Source organism: Peromyscus eremicus, chromosome 2 (assembly GCF_949786415.1).
Source record: "Peromyscus eremicus chromosome 2, PerEre_H2_v1, whole genome shotgun sequence".
Taxonomy (NCBI): domain Eukaryota; kingdom Metazoa; phylum Chordata; class Mammalia; order Rodentia; family Cricetidae; genus Peromyscus; species Peromyscus eremicus.
Genome location: NC_081417.1, coordinates 65949196 through 65968254, shown reverse-complemented (window position 1 = coordinate 65968254; position 19059 = coordinate 65949196). Strand labels below are relative to the sequence as shown.

The 19059-nt window shown below is 51.2% G+C and overlaps 2 protein-coding genes across 2 annotated transcripts in view; one reads left to right on the top strand and one right to left on the bottom strand.

Moving 5' to 3' along the window:
• Positions 1-377, bottom strand: part of Ccdc180 (coiled-coil domain containing 180) — a 55361-nt gene extending 54984 nt beyond the window's left edge. Inside the window, exon 1 of the mRNA XM_059255799.1 lies at positions 212-377. Within this exon, the coding sequence (XP_059111782.1) occupies positions 212-377 (166 nt within the window). The remainder of the gene's footprint in view (positions 1-211) is intronic.
• Positions 346-18464, top strand: Igfbpl1 (insulin like growth factor binding protein like 1). The gene is made up of 5 exons (XM_059255750.1): positions 346-811; positions 11323-11432; positions 12143-12259; positions 16142-16299; positions 18214-18464. The coding sequence occupies exons 1-4, from the start codon at positions 376-378 to the stop codon at positions 16289-16291; spliced, it is 813 nt and encodes a 270-aa protein (XP_059111733.1). The 5' UTR covers positions 346-375; the 3' UTR covers positions 16292-16299; positions 18214-18464.
• Positions 18465-19059: the final 595 nt, after the last annotated feature.

The following is a 19059-nucleotide window of genomic DNA, read 5'->3' as shown; positions in this document are numbered from 1 at the left end:
AATCTGACATCTTAAACTAGAAATTTCTTTTACCAAACAAAACTGGAAAGAGGGCAAAATAAAATAGGGCATCCTGGTGGGAGGATTGAGAGTCATAACATTTGAGACTGGTGGACAAGTTGTCGTTTGGACCGGGAGGCTCCCCCACCTCACCGCCCCCATCCCCACCATTCAATCGGAGGTGGCAGAGCTGTTCTGGAGACTTCCCTGCTGTTCGGCGCGCCGGTAGGGCCGCGCGGCGTCGGTCCCGGGCCGAGGGGCGCCCCGCGGTGCGGGCCGGGCCAATCAGCGGGCGCGGGGCGGGCGCGGTGGCTTTGCGCGCGCCGAGCGCTAAGCGGAGCAGAGGCGCTGCTGCCGTCCGTCCGGGAGCCGGCCATGCCGCGTTTGCCGCTGCTGCTCCTGCTGCTGCCGTCACTGACCGGGGGCCTCGGGCTCCGCGACGCGGGCAGACGACACCCCGAGTGCAGCCCGTGTCGGCTGGATCGCTGCCCCGTGCCCTCGCCCTGCCCAGCGCCCTGGATCTCCGCGCGCGATGAGTGCGGCTGCTGCGCACGCTGCCTGGGCGCAGAGGGCGCAAGCTGCGGGGGACGGGTGGGCGCACGCTGTGGCCCCGGTCTGGTGTGCGCGAGTCGCGCCGCGGGGACGGCGCCCGAGGGCACCGGGCTCTGCGTGTGCGCGCAGCGCGGCACGGTCTGCGGCTCCGACGGCCGCTCCTACTCCAGCATTTGCGCGCTACGTCTGCGCGCCCGGCACGCACCCCGCATGCACCCTGGCCACCTGCACAAGGCACGCGATGGCCCCTGCGAGTTCGGTGAGTGGGGTTTAACTCCGAAAGGCCCAGGCAGATGGAAAAAAGCGGGAACTCAATGCTCTAAGGTGTGGGACAAAGAATTTTATTGCACAGAAGTGGACGACACCACCTGGGCCTCAGTCTCCCCTGCAGGGACAGTATTTAGCATCTTAATTTCATGTTGGGGAGACTGGGGCGAAATCTACACCCTGCCTGCCCTAGAGCAAACAGGGATATGGATGCTTAAGAACCTGCTGTTTCAGTTTTTTGAAAATGGGGATTGGAGTGGTTCCCGCGCCAAGTGGATTGTTTGAATAGAGAGGAAGGGAAGGTGAGGATTCCCAGAGAGCAGAAGTCCCACATGGGATTGAAGAGTCACCAAGACAGAGCACCAGGATACTGGGTATCCAGTGAGACCCAGACTAAGGCCCTCAGGGAACGTCCATCCTTAGAGGAGGAGACCTTTGGAAACTTGAGCTCTGAAAAGAGGCTGACCCAGTCTGAAGTGCACGTAATTTGAAGTATCCTACTTTAAGGAAATGAGTAAAAAAAACTCTCAGTTGCCAGGGTCTTCAAAGCTTAACATCCCACTGCCCATCCACTGATGCCCTAACTGATCACTGTCCTGGGTAATTTTTTTAAAACCAAAACATCAGTCAGCGTCTATGGATGTCGAGAAAAGCTAGCCTGCTTTGCCTGTGTGTGGGGGTATGACATGGCCAGGAGCTTTCAGAGAACAACCCATCTAGTCTGTCTGGATGGTAAGTGTGATGGCTGGCCAGTCCCTGGGATGCTGCCAAGCATCCTGTGCTTCAGGCTTCTCGAGATTTCTGGCCTGAGCTGGGAGATGAAGTCTACACCAAATGCCCAAGTTAGAGCTTCCGGAAAGACACCTGGTGGCTCTTTTTCCAGGCCTTAAATAGTTCTTGGTATTGTTTTTCTCCTCTACTTCCAAATATTCCATGGAAATGTGCTCAAACCCAGGATTCTGATGGATTGTTGGCGATGGGGCAGGAAGCCTGCTAGACAGGGAAACAATAAGAGGCTGATGAAGCAGGCCCTTTTCTGGGTTACACAGAAAAGTCACCACGGCTCTTTCCTAGTTCAGGCTCCAATGGAGGACAGTGCTGGCTGGGGGGGGGGGGGGGGGGGGGAGGTACTCCTGGGTAGCTCCTGGCTCCCCCAGTGACTTTAAGCCCGATTGTTTTCCTGTTCAGCCACAGCGGCCCCAGGAGGCATGGTTGATGCCCCTCTCTCCGTGGAATGCTTGTGCCCGAGGCACCGACACCTTCCCGTCTTTCCTTCTGGTAGTTCTGTCACTGTCTTTACAATCTGCCTCCTCAGCAGTTGGTTCACAGGCAGCTCCCTTTGTCTGAGACAGGTAGCACTAATGGCACACGCACAGGACACAGAAGAAATGCTGACCAGGCCACCCAAAGCTTCTTAGTGCTGATGGGCTCCGGGAATTTTTCCCTGGGGTGGTATTCTGTTCCTGGGAGAAAGACCCCTTCAAGGCATGTGGCTCAAAGCTGTTGTTATGCAGGGGAGACTCAGACCCAGAGAAAGCAGGGGACTTGTCCAAGATGTCCACGAAAGGCTGCCACCTCCCAGGCCCCAACCCCTTGTCCAGCACTCTTTCAGGAGTGGACTTGATAATATTAAGTCAGGCAGATGGTGGTTGCTATGGTTACCAGAGTACAGACAGATGGCAGATGGAAAACCCACACCCCTAATTCACTGAAAATTACCAAATGACAAGTAAATGTGCCAGCCCCTCGGCTCTGATCTATGGGCTCTGAGCCCCGCCCTGGGCTCCAGCCTGGAGAATAAAGAGGTCCTCCGAGCCAAAGGGAGCAATTCAGAAGCCAATTTCCAGGCCCTCATTAGTGGCACTCCTGAGCTCAGCTGGCCTCTCCACCAGGGCTTGTGTCACCCACCTGAGACCTGGTGTTCTACCTGTCACCTCTGTCTTCACAAGCTTGTGTGGTCCTTGCCTTATATCTCAGGGAGGCATGGGCTCCTGCACAGGGGCTGTTTCCCACTCTGGCTACACCTCATTCTGGGCTGCCCTGAAGCCATCTTTAATTCAAAAGACACAGCGGGAGCACTTTTAACAAAGCCCCAGGGGACCCCGTTTGAAGGGAAACAGACAGTTTTACTTCAGTATTGGTGACAGTCACTCCTCCTCAGCTCCCCCCAGACTCCTCCAGCACCCAGGTACCTCGGCTTTAATGAGATGAGGACTCATACATATATTGATTAGCTCCTTCCCAGTGGAGACCAGTGATGCCTCCATGGGACAGTGGTGGCAGTGTTTGGGTCTAGATGCTGCCCTTCCCAGAAGCCTTTGCTCAGAATTGCCCACTGCCTAATACTGAGAGCGTCCTTTGAGCCCTGTACATGGAAGACCTATGTGTGCCTTTTATTGTTAAACATTGCTTTGCATGAATTGTTGTCCTGGATTTTTGCAGTCACCAGAAGAAGGGGAGAGGGCTTACCTATCCCCTTAATGCAGTGATTCTCAACCTTCCTAATGCTGCGACCCTTTAATACAGCTCCTCATGTGGTGGTGACCCCCACCCATAAAATTATTTTCATTGCTACTTCATAACTGGAATTTTGATACTGTTATGACTTGTAATGTAAATATCTGTGTTTTCCGATGGTCTCAGGTGACCCCCTGGGAAAGGGTCATTCGATCTCCAAGGGGTCTCGACTGACAGGTTGAGAACCACTGCCTTAATAAAAGGGAACGTTGAGGCACACCAGGGGATTTCTTGAAGCTGCATGGCTGGCCCCAGCTGAGACAGGGCCCCAGGCCCATTTGCCTGGTTCTTGACAGATCCCTGCCATCCGGCTCCAGCCTTTGAGCCCTAGCAACTTCTCAGAGCTTGAGCTCCTGAACCTTAGAAAATTCACCTTCGTTGGAATTCCTGCTCCATTTAGAAGCCCGAGGTACGTGTTACCAGGTAACAGAAGAGGCGGCGAATGCCACTTTGTGAGAGGGACAAAGAAAGGGGCCTCGTGTTCCAAAGCCTTTCATGAATGCCGAGGGAGGGGATTTGAGTCACAGGCTGCAGGCAGTGGGATTAAGCTGGGCTCCTTCCACATCCAACCGTGATTATAAGCATAAATTATCAAGCCTGTTCGGCACGTTGATCATTAAATCCTTTGCTTGTGTGTGTCTTAATACAAGCAGATAGGGTCCTGGGGGACGACTTTGGCTATTCTTGCTTTCCATGACACCATTTACTTAAATCTCTGAGGCATGTAGGACGATCTTTCATTCAGCCACCAAGGACCCATTTAATGGAAAGGGTAGGGAGACAGACCACCACATGCAGTAATAATAATACAGGTCCTTTGATCTGTGCAGATCCACACAGCTGACACAGACACCGTCATTATGTTCCTGCATGCCAGAGGGTGTGGGGCAGTGTTCTCTTCCCGAGCAGACAATGGTTCACAGCCTGCCTAAGCAGCAGCAGGCAGCACCTGGACTCCCAGGCAGCTGAGTCTCCCCAGTACTGTTTTGCCTATGCAGTGGTCCCTACATCCTCTGACCACACACAGCTGAGTGACTGTGACCTCCTGTCTAGCCCTGGAATGGATGGAGCCGTGCCATCCTGGATTTCCTGGGCTGCTGTGAGCATGAGAAGAAAGCAAGTGCTGAGCAGGGAAGACTTAGAAAGATGGAGCTGATCCATTTAGAAGACTGGATCTGCCAGGAGCCGCCAGCCCTCCTGAAAAGTCACTTTATTCTGGTCAAAGGTAGATGGGAAGGAAAACCCTGCTCCTCCCAGGATGATGGCGGCCCTGACAACACTGAAATGAGAAACTATGTCCTGGGCTCTTTGAAGATCACTTCCATCCATCCCCAGCCTGCAGGGCATGGAACCACTGCAGGACCTCTGAACTCGGGAGATCCTGAGGGTTGAGGGTCATGACCTCTGGTAGCACCAGATAGGACCTGTCACCAGAGGTCAGCAGAGGGCTGCAAACACAGTACAATAGAAAGGTCTGTTGTGGGTCGCAGGAGCTGCTGTGTCCCTGGGTCCCTCCTTAGGACACCGGGGCAGATTGCAGGGGGTCTTCCTCACTTCCGCCGTGGAGGGCAGGCAGCGGGCATGTCATGGCTTAAATATGAAGTGTTCCGGGAAGATTTGTGTATTAAAGGTTTAGTCCCCAGCTCTGGCACTATTGGGGGTGGTAGAGTCTTCGGGAGGTGGGGCCCCACTATAGGAAGTAAGTGGGCATCCGTGCCTTAGGGGAAGTCTTGTCCCAAGAACCATCTCTGTTCCCCGCTCTGCTCCCTGGCAGCCATTAGGTGAACAGCTTTCTTCCATTCTGCCCTTCCACTGTAATGTCTCTGTCTTGCCACGGACCTAATAGGAACAGTGCCAGCCTGTAGCTAGAGTTTTCCTGCCTGGCCCACGGTCAGGACAAATCTCTCTCACCCGCCAGTCCCACAGCCACTCAGACCCAACCAAATAAACACAGAGACTTATATTGCTTACAAACTGTATGGCCGTGGCAGGTTTCTTGCTAACTGTTCTTATATCTTAAATTAATCCATTTCTATAAATCTATACCTTGCCACGTGGCTTGTGGCTTACCGGGATCTTCACATGCGGCTTGTCATGGTGGCGGCTGGCAGTGTCTCCCTCACCCAGCTTCCTGTTCTCTCAATTCTCCTCTCTGTTAGTCCCGCCTATACTTCCTGCCTGGCCACTGGCCAATCAGTGATTTATTTATTGACCAATCAGCAACACATTTGACATACAGACCATCCCACAGCACCAGCCAGCCAGCCGTGGACTGACTCAGGTCCCAAGGCGGATGGGTGCCGTGTCCAATCTGAAGAAGCTGCAGCTGAAACTGAAGCATGACACTGGACACACAGCCTAGACAGAACTTGAAGTGGGTTTCCTTAAGCTCTCCCTGCCCACCGTACCGTTCTTCCAGGCTCTGGTAGTCACAGAGCACCCCGCTGTCACACTTGAGTAGTGTGAGGACCAGAGATGTCCTGCTAGTGTTATGGGGAGTCTCTCGTGGGCATGGCTGGGAGGTGATATGTGGAATGTTTCCTCCCTGTGCAGAAGAGAGCTCAAATAACTGGCCTGAGACTGTCACTTCAGAATGATCAACTGGCAAGGTTGGCCTGTGGCTGGCTTCCGAGAGCCTGGACTTGAGGAAAGGAAACCATTCCCAGAACTGAGGGGCGTGGCTCACTGCCTGAACGGCGGAGGGTGGTCCATGTTGATGTTTCATCACCATGAATCCCACAGTGACCATGACAGAATGGCTTTCTGTTGGCTCCAGGTTCTGGGGGTTCCAGTCCAGAATCCGTAGCCTCATTCCTCTTTTCGCCCCTGGCCAGAACAGCCCAGGCCAGCAGGAGTGTGTGGTGGAGCACACTGCTTACCTCCCAAGCCAGGAAGCCGAAGAGAGAAGGCACCAGAACCCTGCAGTCCCCTCTGAAATAGTACCTCTAGTGACCTAAAGACCTCTTGCTGGGCTCCACTTCCTGAATGGGCAGTTACACTACCACCCCCACCCCATAGCACTCTGAGAACTCAGCCTCCAGCACATAAGCTTTGGAGGTCACTTCTCCACCCATCTAGGGATCTGAGACTTTGGTACATAATTCAATACCTGTGTGATCAGCCCCCACTAAACCCTGGTGCCAAGCCCCTCGTGGGCTTCCCGACTACACAGCACTTCATGGTAGTGTCTCAATCCACGGCTGTCCCCTGTGTGGTTCCCCTGGTCGCTGGCGCCTGGATCCCCTACCTGACTTTCCTTTCGGGTGAGTTTGCTCTGTATCCTTGACTTGACATGGGTTGTGACTATGTGACTACACCCTGTAAGCTGTGAGGCCTCCTGGCAAACCACTGTGCCTGGGAACCCTTGACACAGTCTCTAAAAGGATGCTCTCTTCTTCTGGGACGGAGTCCACCCAAATAACAGTTGTCTCAGTTTCAAAAATAGTGTGGAATGGTATGGAACCGTGGCGGGAATTTGAGTCCCTGTTCCTCCAGGCCCTTCACCTTCCTAAGCCTTAGTTCCCTGGCTGTAAAATGAGAGCTAAAACACCAACCTTCCAGGGCTGGTGTGAGGAGGCAGAAGAGTCCTCTAGGGGAAAGGCACAACCAGAAAGAGGAATCCCACCTCCCACCATTGAGGTTGGGCTAACCCTGGCCAGCTCCCCCTGCTGGCGTGCGTTAAGATTGCTGGAAAGGAGGGCGTTAACAGCTGTAGGCAGCCAGCAGACTGACAGCGCGTTGCTATTACCTTGATTGTTATTGACTGTGCAGAGCGGTTATGGCCAAGAACACAAATTTAACGCCAGATACATTGAAATTAAAAGAAGATGACTGACAACAGGCAGCCTGAGGAAATCTTTCAAGGTCACAGAACTGCTCTGCTTCCAACGGTGACTTCCCAGCCGTATGCATCAGTTCAACATGGATCTGTGCACCAGAATGAGCTGAATGCAGCATGCAAATTTATAGATAAATAAATGTATGGGGAAATGTTGCTTTAACGCTGAGAGCAGGGGTCTCCTTTGTAAAAGAAATGGTGTCTCCTGCCGTGAAAGCGGTGGCAAGAGCAGCCTTCCCTAGACAGTCCTTCCTAATTGTAGTTATTGAAAGAGAGGGAGAGGGAGACTCGAGGAGCGCGCGGAGGAAATGTGATTTACTGGTTTATTCATTTAGCCCTGAAAGGGAGTGATGAAGTCTCATTTAAAATTTATGACTTTACTTGAAGGGAAGTGAAACACGTTGACGGAGCGTCCCTCTGGAACCTATTGATGGCCCTGGAATCAGGGGCCGTATGACTGTCCCACAGCAGTGTGGGGACAGGCTTGTGGGTGGAAGGTCTTGCAGCTGGACTCGCCTGTGTGGCTGTGAGGAGGTGCCGGCTGGAGGATGTGAATAAATTAGCCCCTCTTTGTTGTCACAGATGGGGCTTCTGCCAGACAACCCCTGTGTGGGTCTGTGGCTGCAGGGCGTGTTGGAAGTTGGGGGGCTCTCATCACCGGAGCACCGGCTGCACTCTTGGGTGTGGGTTTGGACATCCCTTTAGAGAGCAGTCACGTGGGCAGAGCTGGAAGCGTGGCTGATTGGAAGGGGTAGGTGGCCTGGCGTGGGCCAGGCAGTCTGTACTCACCGGAGAGCCATTGTACCAAGGGCTCCGGCCCCGGCAACATCAGGTGGTGACGGCAGGAAAGAAGCTGCTCTTATATTTTTGGTCGTGAGCCTAGCCTTTAACAGCTGAGCCATCTCTCCAGCCAGGTGGTGGTGGCACACGCCTTTAATCCCAGCACTCGGGAGGCAGAGCCAGGAGGATCTCTGTGAGTTCGAGGCCAGCCTGGGCTACAGAGTGAGTTCCAGGACAGGCTCCAAAGCTACGCGGAGAAACCCTGTCTCGGAGAAAGAAAAAAAAAAGGGAAAAAAAAGGAAAAAAGCCGCTCCCGCGAGAATGAGATTGCTCCTAGAGCCCTCCAGGGGCCCAGCTCTGCAGTGAGCGCTCCATTCCTGGGGGTGTGCAAATGCTCAGGCACTGGCTCGGACAAGGTCTGCCCTCACTGTGTCTGGAGGGCCCATACCAGTCTCCTTTCTGTATTGGCTCAGCAGTTAAGAGCACTGGCTGGTCTTCCAGAGGACCCGGGTTTGATTCCCAGCACCCACAGGGCAGCCCACACCATCTGTGATTCCTTCCTGTGGCCTTCCACTGCTGCATCCTTCACCGTGGTCAACCTCGCCTCCCTCCCTTTGTTCTGGTGTTTTATTGCAGCCGGATCCCAGTGGGCACAGGCCCTACCATACTGTTCGGTTTGCTGGCTCCAGAATGGTGGTGTTTCTCTTTTATGTGCCGTGTTCTCTTCATCTAGTGATCTGTCTGCCACATCTGCCCGACTCTTCCTTACATGTCAGGCTACCGCAGTAATGGCTTTCTCCTTCCATGGCTGGTTCCCTCTACAGCCCGGGGAAGCAGGGGTCTCCTCAAGTCACCAGAGAAGAGACAAGAGCTGATAGCCTTCCCTTGGCCAGGCCTCCACCTTGCCAGACTTCATGGCTGGACTTGCTGTCTGGTACCGGTGAGACTAGGTAGAGACCCCTGGCCCCCGAGGCCAGCTGTGATGCAGCTGGTCAAATATGAACAGAACCCTGTTTAGGACTTGATTGTGTAGCTAGGCCTGTAGGGTTGGTAGTCAATCCTCCTGTGGAGTTGGGGCAAGAGTAGGAGCAGTAAGTCCTGAGCACAGGGAAGGCCAGGGCATCGAGGTACCTCTGGATGAGACTTGATGCTAGCCGAACAGATCCCCAGTGAGTCAAGAAGCGCTGTGCAAAGGGTGAGCTAAGGGTCTAACCGGTGCTGCAGGTTCTCAGGTCCTCTTAAAGAAACAAAACCCCAAGTCCCTCTTCACTGAAACCCCTCTACACAGAGGCAGAAAAGTGTCTCTGCCCTTGGAAACTTGACACCACCCCTCAGGGTTCTTAAAGCTTTTCCATTGTAGGACCTGAGAAATCCCTAGGTAACCCTGAGTACAGAGTCTATAAAGTAAGCATGCAAATACACATCAAACATTGGTAATAAATCATAGAGAAATACACTTTAAACAGTTCTGTAGCTGGAGAGTTTTCTCTCCGGGACCTGCCAAGCCCCGGCAGTCCGACAGCCCACTTATAAAATAAACTACAGATGCTTATATTATTTAAACTATTTGGCCTAATGGCTCAGGCTTCTAGCTATTTAGTTCTTACATCTTAAATTAATCCATTTCTATAAATCTATACCTTGCCACGTGGCTCGTGGCTTACCGGCATCTTCACATGCTGCTTGTCATGGTGGCGGCTGGTAGTGTCTCCCTCCACCTTCCTGTTCTCTCAGTTCTCCTCTCTGTTAGTCCTGCCTATACTTCCTGCCTGGCCACTGGCCAATCAGTGATTTATTTATTGACCAATCAGAGCAACACATTTGACATACAGCCCATCCCACAGCACAGTTCTTTAATGTATGTATGATTTCTACCATTCACTGATGGTACAAGCTGTGTTGTACCCTAATGCAATGGTGTGCTTGTTTATCTTCAGATAAAGAATTCTATCTTGGGGGCTGGAGAGATGGCTCAGGGGTTAAGAGCACTGACTGCTCTTCCAGAGGTCCTGAGTTCAATGCCCAGCACCCACATGGCAGCTCACAACTCTATGTAACTCCAGTTCCAGGGGATGTGACACCCTCTTCTGGCCTCTGCAGGCACTGGGCACACACATGGTGCGCAGACATACGTGTAGACAAAACAAACATACACAGAAAGTTAAACCTTTTTAAAATTCTTTTAAAAAAGAATGGAATCTTCTCTGACATCCATACTGCCAGATGTAGGGTATCTTCAACACTTTCCAAAGTTGATTTTTTTTTTATTGTACCTCTTCTTATAAATAATACTTAGTACAAAATGGCAGAAGAGGGCTGGGGATGTGCCTCAGTTGGAGTGCTTGCTTAGTGTGCATAAAATGCTGAATTTAACCACAGGCCAACTGATGGCAACAGCTGTAATCCCAGCACTCAGGACTTGGAGGCAGGAGAATCGCAAGTTTGAAGTTATCCTTGGCTAGTAGAGAGTTTGAGGTCAGCCTGGGCTAAAGAGGCCCAATCTTAAAAAAAAAAAAAAAAAAAAAAAAAGGGGGCTTTGTTTTCTGTAAGTCGGTCATGTTTCTGTAAGAGCAGAGAGCATGCACGGTAAAAATAAAACAAAGAATTCCCACAAACCGCCGCAGCTCATCACACACGGCTGTCTAGAATCTGAACTGAGGCGTTTGGGGCGTGGGTCCTCGGTGTGTAGGGCAGTGTTGTTAGGGTGTGTCCGGCAGTGTTGTTAGGGGTGTGCCCGGCAGTGTTGTTAGGGTGTGTCCGGCAGAGTTGTTAGGGGGTGTCCGGCAGTGTTGTTAGGGGGTGTCGGGCAGTGCTGTTAGGGGGTGTGGCGCAATAGATGGCATTTATGGTGCAGAGCTCCTGTGCTCTGAAGTCAAAACTGCCGTGAAGTTATATGACACAACATGTGTGAGCACTATTAGAGCACCCCAGATTCATCCTTCTTTGACTTGGAATTAAATTTTGGCCATCATGTGTTCAGAAAACTTTGATTGTCACCAGATTTTCGGGACCCCACCCCCCACGGACACTTATATGAGCCATAGTTAGAGTGAGAGTCTAGGAAGCAGCCAGGGGCTATGGAGCCAGCAATAAATACGCAGATGATAGCTGAGGTGTTGGGGTACTCAGGGAGAGAGGGTGTTGAGACCCAAGCTCCACCACTGACCGCCGGACATCTGGACATCACTTTTCCCCTTTGGTTCTGTTTTTCTAGTGGTAAAAACAAAGGTAGACCTGCAGATCCCAGGCCTAGGAGTATACTTCCTCAGAGGACCCACTACTCCCTCCTGGAGGGGCTTCCTGCAGGCCCTCAGAAGTCAGGGTTGGACTCCTGTCAGGGTAAAGGATGGTTCTTTGTCTTCTCCTAGCTCCTGTGGTCCTCATGCCACCTCGAGATGTTCACAATGTCACTGGGGCTCAAGTGTTCCTTTCGTGTGAGGTGAAGGCTGTGCCCACGCCGGTCATCACCTGGAAGAAGGTAATTTTCTCCAAGCATTTACACGTTTGCCTGTGTGCATGCGCACCTGTTGTGAGCGTGGGAGAGAGGGACAGAAACAGAAGGACCCGTGGGTGGTGAACAGTTTTTCCTTAGGTGTGTTTGTATGCGGGCCAGAGGATTAGACAAAGATACTCCAGCCCCATGCATCAAAGCTGCCACCCTAGAGCTCTCTCCAAAGGCGAGGTTGTATTCCTTCCCATACCACTTGTTCATTTGGTCACTTTAGGTGCCTTAGAAAGCTCTGCTAGCGACGTACTAACAGCTGCTGGGTCCTTAGACCCTGCTCTGTTGTGGCACGGAGCTATAAACAGACTGGTGACCGAGACTCAATCATGTCCTGAACACTGAGGGCCAATTCTGAGACTGGCAAAGGTCACAAGTTTAGTTGACCCCTTGCCCCGCCAGCTCTGATTAGGACTGTGAAATCCACAGCTATTCCCATCCTCCTCCACCCTTTGGCGAAGTTGGCAACCTCACTGTCCAGCAGGTGGCGCTGTCCAATAGACACAGACTTAATAGACACAGATTTAAAAGACGGCTGAGTTATTTGCATAAGAATGACAGGCATTTGGATTTCTGCCTTGGAGTCTTGGGGAGGATGCAGGTGGCCAGAGGCCTGGGGTGAGGGGGTGTCAGCCAGGCTCAGGATTATTTTTCTAAACTGTGCATGCTTTCTGTGCCTCATATAGGTCGTGGGTTCTCCTGAGGGCACTGAGGAGTTGGAGGAATTGCCTGGAGACCATGTCAATATAGCTGTCCAGGTGCGTGGGGGCCCTTCTGACCATGAGACCACATCCTGGATTTTGGTGAGTGTTTCAGATTATTGGATATTATCAACAAACCACGCTTTGTCTTCCCATGACATGTTATACTTTTAAAACTGTTCCCTATTCTTTTCTTTTGGCTTGGCTGGAGATCGAACCCAGGACCTCACTTCAGATTTTTATTTTGAAGGCTGATGGCAAATTTTTAGTTTGAAGGCTTGGTGGGTAAAGGTGCTTGACCTGAGTTCAATCCCCAGGACCCACATGGAGGATGGAGAGAACTGATTTCTACAAGCTGTTCTCTGGTCTCCATATATATGTGTGTATTCACAAAATAAGTAAATAAATGTAATTTTTAAACATTTAAAATTTTGAGACAAGGTCTCACTAAGTTGCCCAGGCTAACCTCAAATTCTTAACCTTTTGCTCCAGCCCACAAAATAACTGGCGTGTGCCACCAGCTCCAGCTTGTCCCTGTCTGTCCCACTGGACCCTCTGGAGTGGGCAGGGTTAGATAGCTCCCAAGAGTATAAGTATCTTAGTTGGGGTTTTTATTGCTGTGAAGAGACCCCATGACCGTGACAACTCTCATAAATGAAAACATTTAATTGGGGTGGCTCACTTTAGAGTTCAGAGGTTTCATCCATTATCATCATGATGCTGCAGCGTGGCAGCATGCAGGCAGACATGATGCTGGAGAAGTAGCTGAGAGTCCTACATCTTGCAAGAAACAGGAATTCGAGTGAGACACTGGGCGGTATCCTGAGCATAAGAAGCCTCAAAGCCTGCCCCCACTGTGACACACTTCCTCCAGCAAGGCCATACCCACTCCAACAAAGCCACACCTCCAAATAGTGCCACTCCCTGTGAGATGATGGGGGCCAGTTACATTTAAACCACCACAATAAGTGATCTGCTGCAGTGGCCCTAAAAGATGTCCCAGTGCCCAGCTGTGGATAGGCTACCCTATGTGGCAAGTGGGGGTTAAGGCTTTAAGATGAGATTGCCTAGGGAGACTTGCAAGTAAGTCACATGCTGTTAGCGTCACAGGAAACTTAATGGATTACCCAGGTTGGTCTAATTTAAAGGTGAGTCTATATGAGGAGGAAGGAGGCAGAAGGGACTGCAGGATGAGAGAGGTGCTTCCACCATAACTGAACTGAAGACAGAGGACAGAGCCATATGGTGCTGGTGTCCCTTGGAGGCTGGCCAAGGCAAGAAGACACATTGTACCCTCAAGGTGTAGGGATGCTGGACATACCCTGATTTGAGCCTGCTGGACCCATTTTGAAGGTCGATAAGTTGGTGTTGTGTTAAGCTGCTAAAGTTGGAACTATTTGTGACAGCAGCCACAAGAAGCTAATGCTCCTACCTAGAGGGAGCTGGAGCATCGGGGTTCTCCTGCAGGGCACCCTTAACAGGACTCAGAACATTTTTGCTAAGATAAGGGAATGGCACTTGTTTGAGCAGGAGCTAAGGTTGAGGCTGGTCAGTCACTGTTGCTGTCTTAGCCTTGGTTTCTTGTGACCTAACAGCCTGTGGGGTAGCTGTGAGTCTCCTATAAAATGAGACCAGTAACACTCACCCTTCTCCCCGTGTTGTGTGACAAAACTTTCCTGGGGAGATGTCTCTGTCTCTCTGTCTCTGTCTCTGTCTGTCTGTCTGTCTCTCTCTCTCACACACACACACACACACACACACACACACGTCTACACACCCCAGACAAGGATTCCCATGACAGACCACAGTATGGATACCATCGAAGTCCAATTTGGTGAACCAATGAGTTTTATTAGGATCACTTACAGGAGCAGAAATGATTCAAAGACAGCTGCATCCCCAAAGCCCACCCCAGCATGGGTGACAGCTCACAAAGCTGGGAACCTGGAGCACATTGTGCAGCCTGCAGGCAGCTCAACAGGTTGGAGAGTTCCTTTCCAGGTGCCTCAGTTGGTCTAAACCTCTTCCAGGCAGCTGGTCTGGTCTCAGTCTTGAAGCTCAGCTTCCTTCTGTCTCAGGGGGACTCTCAGTTTTTATTGCTTACTCTGGCAGGGAGGGGCCTAGTGAATTTACTCAGTTTCAGGGACTTCCTGAAGTTCTTTTGAGTTGTTCACCTTCCTGCTTAAGGAGCTTCCCAGAAGGATGGAGTGTTTCTCCTGACTGGTGTGAGTTAATGATACTGTGTACCTGACTGCCCCACAGCCTGTAGTGATTTGCAGTGGTCAGGGGCTGTTAGTACAGGATAAGCCAGAGAGATGAGAGTGTATATGGATGTGGTGGTGAACTCCAGCATGTTCTTAGGGGGGATGTCTCTTGCGGGGCCGCAAGAATATATCATAGAGATTCAGCTGTGTATTAAAGCTGAACTTTAACCGGCCAAGGGTCTGTCAAAAGGCAAAGCCATTTATTATGAATATTTGGTGTTACCCAGCCTTTAATATTCCAGCTGTCTTCTGCTACGAAATCCTTGCATGCCCAGACCTATTGGTAAACAGTTCAGCTCCCCAGACCTGCTGAACCTACTAAGTTACTAACTGCCCTGCTGAGCTTAGGAGACAAGCTGGCAGGAGACACATAGCTTCATTTCCTGTGCTAATGAAGCTCAGACCATCCCCTCGCCTTGAGGAGGCCTAGTGCTTCTCCAGAGCACTTGGACTGAAAACAAAAGAGATTTTTACATATCAAGGTGAGAGATAAAACAACATTCCTGAGGAGGCAGGGAACCACAAGCCCAGGGAAAGAAAGGGCAGGCAAGGATGACAGAGGTTCCCTAGAGGGTAAGCAGATCTCCAGTAGCGTTTTCTGAGTGCCAGTAGTAGAGGGTAGCAGAGATGGAGAAAGAGGATACAGAGGACGAAGATGAGGCTGGAAGCATAGGAGTTAGTCATTAGCAGGACTATGAGCTGGGGAACTGGACGGAACTGTGGTTATGGAGACAGGATTTCATCCCAGAGAAATAAAGTAGACGAATATAGGGCTTGTTATGTCTAAAGTTGTTCCTGCCTTGAATGCCTGGGGGAGCTGTAGCTGAATTGATAGAATTTTGTCTTAGAGGAATAAAGTTAACAGACATAAGAACATAGTATACGTAGATTTTTTTTTTCCCTGATATCTCACGCCGGACATAGCAAAGCCCCCCTGGACCCTGGGGAATCAATAGATGTCTGCCTCACTTCCACCAGCTCTGGGTAGTTCTTCATCCAGGTGAGGGACTTTGGACACAGTCGAGTGTATGTGGCCTTTTCAAATCAAGCATATTCTCTCTTTTCTGTGTGTGAGAAAAGTTGCGGACAAGGTCTCTTGGTGGTATCTTGTAAAGGCTGCCCCATAAAGAACACTTGGCAGTCTTCTCTTCTGGGTAGATATTTGTCCTTAAGATTTATGCCCTTTTCTTCAAAATCAGCCCTTGTCACCTTTTAGTGAAAGGGCCAGGAAGCTCACAGTAAAGGCTGAGAATACAGAGAGACCATTAAAACAAGAGCCACAGCAGAGGGCAGGCCCTTCGAGAGCATCCCTAAAAAGGCAGTGTCGCAGTGTGCCTGTCTCCATGGTAAGAAAAGAAACCAGGCGGCCTGTCAAAGAAACCAGGCGGCCTGTCAGATTCTGAAAAGCAACAACCATGCAGCTCTGTTGTTGTGAACTGAGTACAGGCTGGGGTGTGGCTCAGTTGGTGGAGTCCTTGCTTAGCACCCAGGAAGCCCAGTGTTGGCTTGCCAGCGCCACAGAAACCCTGCGTGGTCACACAGACCTCTCATCCTAGCACTCGAGAAGTGAAAACCGGAAGATCAGGAGTTCAGGATCATCCTCAGCTACATAGTGAGTTTGAGAGCCTGCCTGAAAAGAAGGAACGCTGAAGAAGGTTGTCAGTTTTGAGTGTGACGCGTGCCGTGTGCAATCCTATAAACTTGTCCGTTGTGTTTCTAGATCAACCCTCTGAGGAAGGAAGATGAGGGGGTGTACCACTGTCACGCGGCCAATGCCATCGGAGAGGCTCAGTCCCACAGCACGGTGACGGTCCTCGATCTGAGCAGATACAAAAGCCTCCACTCCCAAGTTCCCGCCGACCTCCTGTGAGGAACATGGTACACATCCCAAGTCATTTCTGTCTCCCTCCCTGTGGCATAAGAGACGTGACTGTGACTCTGTCCCACTGATTTCCCAATCAAAGCCAGGTCGGAGCAGCAGCCCTGGTGCGGGTCATGTCCGTTCTTATGACAGACAGGAGGAGCAGGAAGTGTGCGTCGTCTCACTCAAGTTTCCGCTCAAAAGTGATGTCACATTCGCTGATGGATCATTGGCCATAGCAAGTCACACAACTGTGCCAGGTGGATGAAGTGGGACATGGACACACACACACACAGACACACACACACGCACACACACACACACACACACGCACACACACACACACGCACACACACGCACGCACACGCGCACACACGCACACGCACACACGCGCACACGCACGCACGCACACACACGCGCGCACACACGCACACGCGCACACACACGTGCACGCACACACACGCACACACGCGCGCGTGCGCACACACTCATACACACACGCACACACGCACACGCACACACTCACACACACTCATACACACACGCACACACACACTCATACACACACACATACACACACACTCATACACACGCACACACACGCACACACACACACGCGCGCACACACACACACACACTCACACACACACACACTCACTAGAGCCAGAAGGCAGCATGGTCCTCTCACAGGTTTCAGAGTTACCATCATGAACAGCAAGGTCTGATAGAACAGGAAGAATTAGAAATAAGTGTAGTTGACTTTCTTTTATTTTTGAAATTTTTTATGTGTATGAGTATTTGCCTGAATGCCTAATACCAGTGGAGGCCACAAGAGGACATTGGATCCCCTGGAACTGCAGTTACCGATGGTTGTGAGCTGCCATGTGGGTGCTGGGAACCGAACCCAGGTCCTCTGCCAGAGCAGCCAGTGCTCGTAGCTGCTGAGCCATCTGTGATAGACATTCTTAAAAACAGAAGGATTTTGCTGTGGTTCTAAACCCTTGATCCTTCTGACTGCTTTTGTTGGACTGCCTTCCATCAGTTCTGTAGAGAATATACAGAGAGGCTGGAGAGATGGCTCAGAGGTTAAGAGCACTCGCTGTTCTTCCAGAGGTCATGAGTTCAATTCCCAGCAACCCCATGGTGGCTCACAACCATCCGTAGTGAGATCTGGTGCCCTCCTCTGCCCTGCAGGGATATATGCAGACAGAGCACTGTAAGCATAATTAAAAGACACTGGATACATAATAAATCGACACGTTTTTAAAAAGAGAGAGCATGTACAGAGAAATGACAGACATCAGCACAGTCTGGGGAGAGTAATGGGCACGAGGCAGCAGAGTCTATACCGGGGAGGTTGAAAGGAAGGAGTCACTGAGGAAGTGGCCCTGGGGGTGAAGGTCTCTGTAAGTCATCAGAAGTCCTAGGCATAGAGAGAAAAACATGGACGTGTGAAACCATAGGACTTCAGCAAAGCTGGGAAATCAGATCTTCTAAGTTGTCTTCCCAATACTCAAGTTTTTTATTATGCATGATATATGTGATTATATGTATTGTTTTATATCATTTATAAGAACGTGGTTCACATCCACGTCTTGAGCTCCCTCTACAGCATGAACTATTGGCCAGCCCTTGGTTGTGGGCCTCCTGGAATGAAATGCTTACCACCACCATACAGCCATATTGGGACTGTTTAGGGCTTGAGAAGGCCTTTCCTATAAGCTGGAGTCTGCCTCCTTGGAATATCTGGCCTTTGGTCTTGAATATTCCTATGGCCCCAGAACTGTGCCCACCCCCCATCAGCCCTGGCTTCATCCCTCACTGAGGAGGGATTTGGACCCCAGCATCACATCCTCCACCTCGAATTTAACACACAGGTCATTACAGCAGAGCAAGCTTGTGCCTCTAATGACTCCCCCTTTCCTTCGCAGGCTTCTGGAGACACGGGTCACAACGTGATGGCGTCATCAAGGAGAGGATCATTTCACTCTGTGAAAATCTGGGGAAACTGCCTGTAGATGACTGCTTTTTGTATGTTTTTTTAAAAAAGGAATGCAAACTAGATTCTTACGCAGATGTAGTTTTTAGCAGGGCAGACCTTGGGGAGACAGACATGCATGCACCTTTTTTATATTTTTGAAATGAATCGTTCTCGAACAATTCTTTTTTAACTCTGCTGCCCCAGGACGGGTCGCACACTGTGTATTTGTAATGCTAAAGGGCTCAAAACAAGGCACGTTGCGGCGCGCCCCGACCAGCGGGGAAGCAAGACACGACTCCAAGATTCTTCCTCTATCACGGTTTTATTGAACGCTGCTCGGTTATGGCTTCTCGGGAGAGCTGGTACGGGAGGAGGGCCCCGGGCGCCGGGGCAAGCTGGCTTATATGCAGGTTCTGGGGGCGGAGCTTGGGCGGTAAGCTGATTGGTCAGTACTATCGGGCGGGAGAGCGACACGTTAGCATTCGGGATAAACAGGAAACCAGCGCCATCTTGTAATGGCGTTTGAGCCAGCGGACTGCTGCAGTTCCCCCTTTTTGTTTTTGGCAACCCAGAGCTAGGAGTCTCCTCATGATGAGCTTCCTGCTCGATGGGCGAGTGCTGAGTAGGAGGAACAATGATACTCTCAAAACGGGTGCAATGAGCATAGCTCTCCGTGTGCAGGAGCAGTATCATAGGCTTCCTAATCGGGTGCAATGGGCAGAGCCCTCCGAGTGCAAGGACAGCCTACAGTTCCCTCAGCTGGGCCAACCAGATACTTGGGGAACCGCCAGCATCC

Bases quoted from the DNA above. Each gene is read 5' to 3' on its own strand.
- Igfbpl1 (XM_059255750.1), top strand. From the start codon at position 376: ATGCCGCGTTTGCCGCTGCTGCTCCTGCTGCTGCCGTCACTGACCGGG. The intron at 812-11,322 runs GTGAGTGGGGTT...GTCTTCTCCTAG, and splicing joins CGATGGCCCCTGCGAGTTCG to CTCCTGTGGTCCTCATGCCA. The intron at 12,260-16,141 runs GTGAGTGTTTCA...TTGTGTTTCTAG, and splicing joins AGACCACATCCTGGATTTTG to ATCAACCCTCTGAGGAAGGA.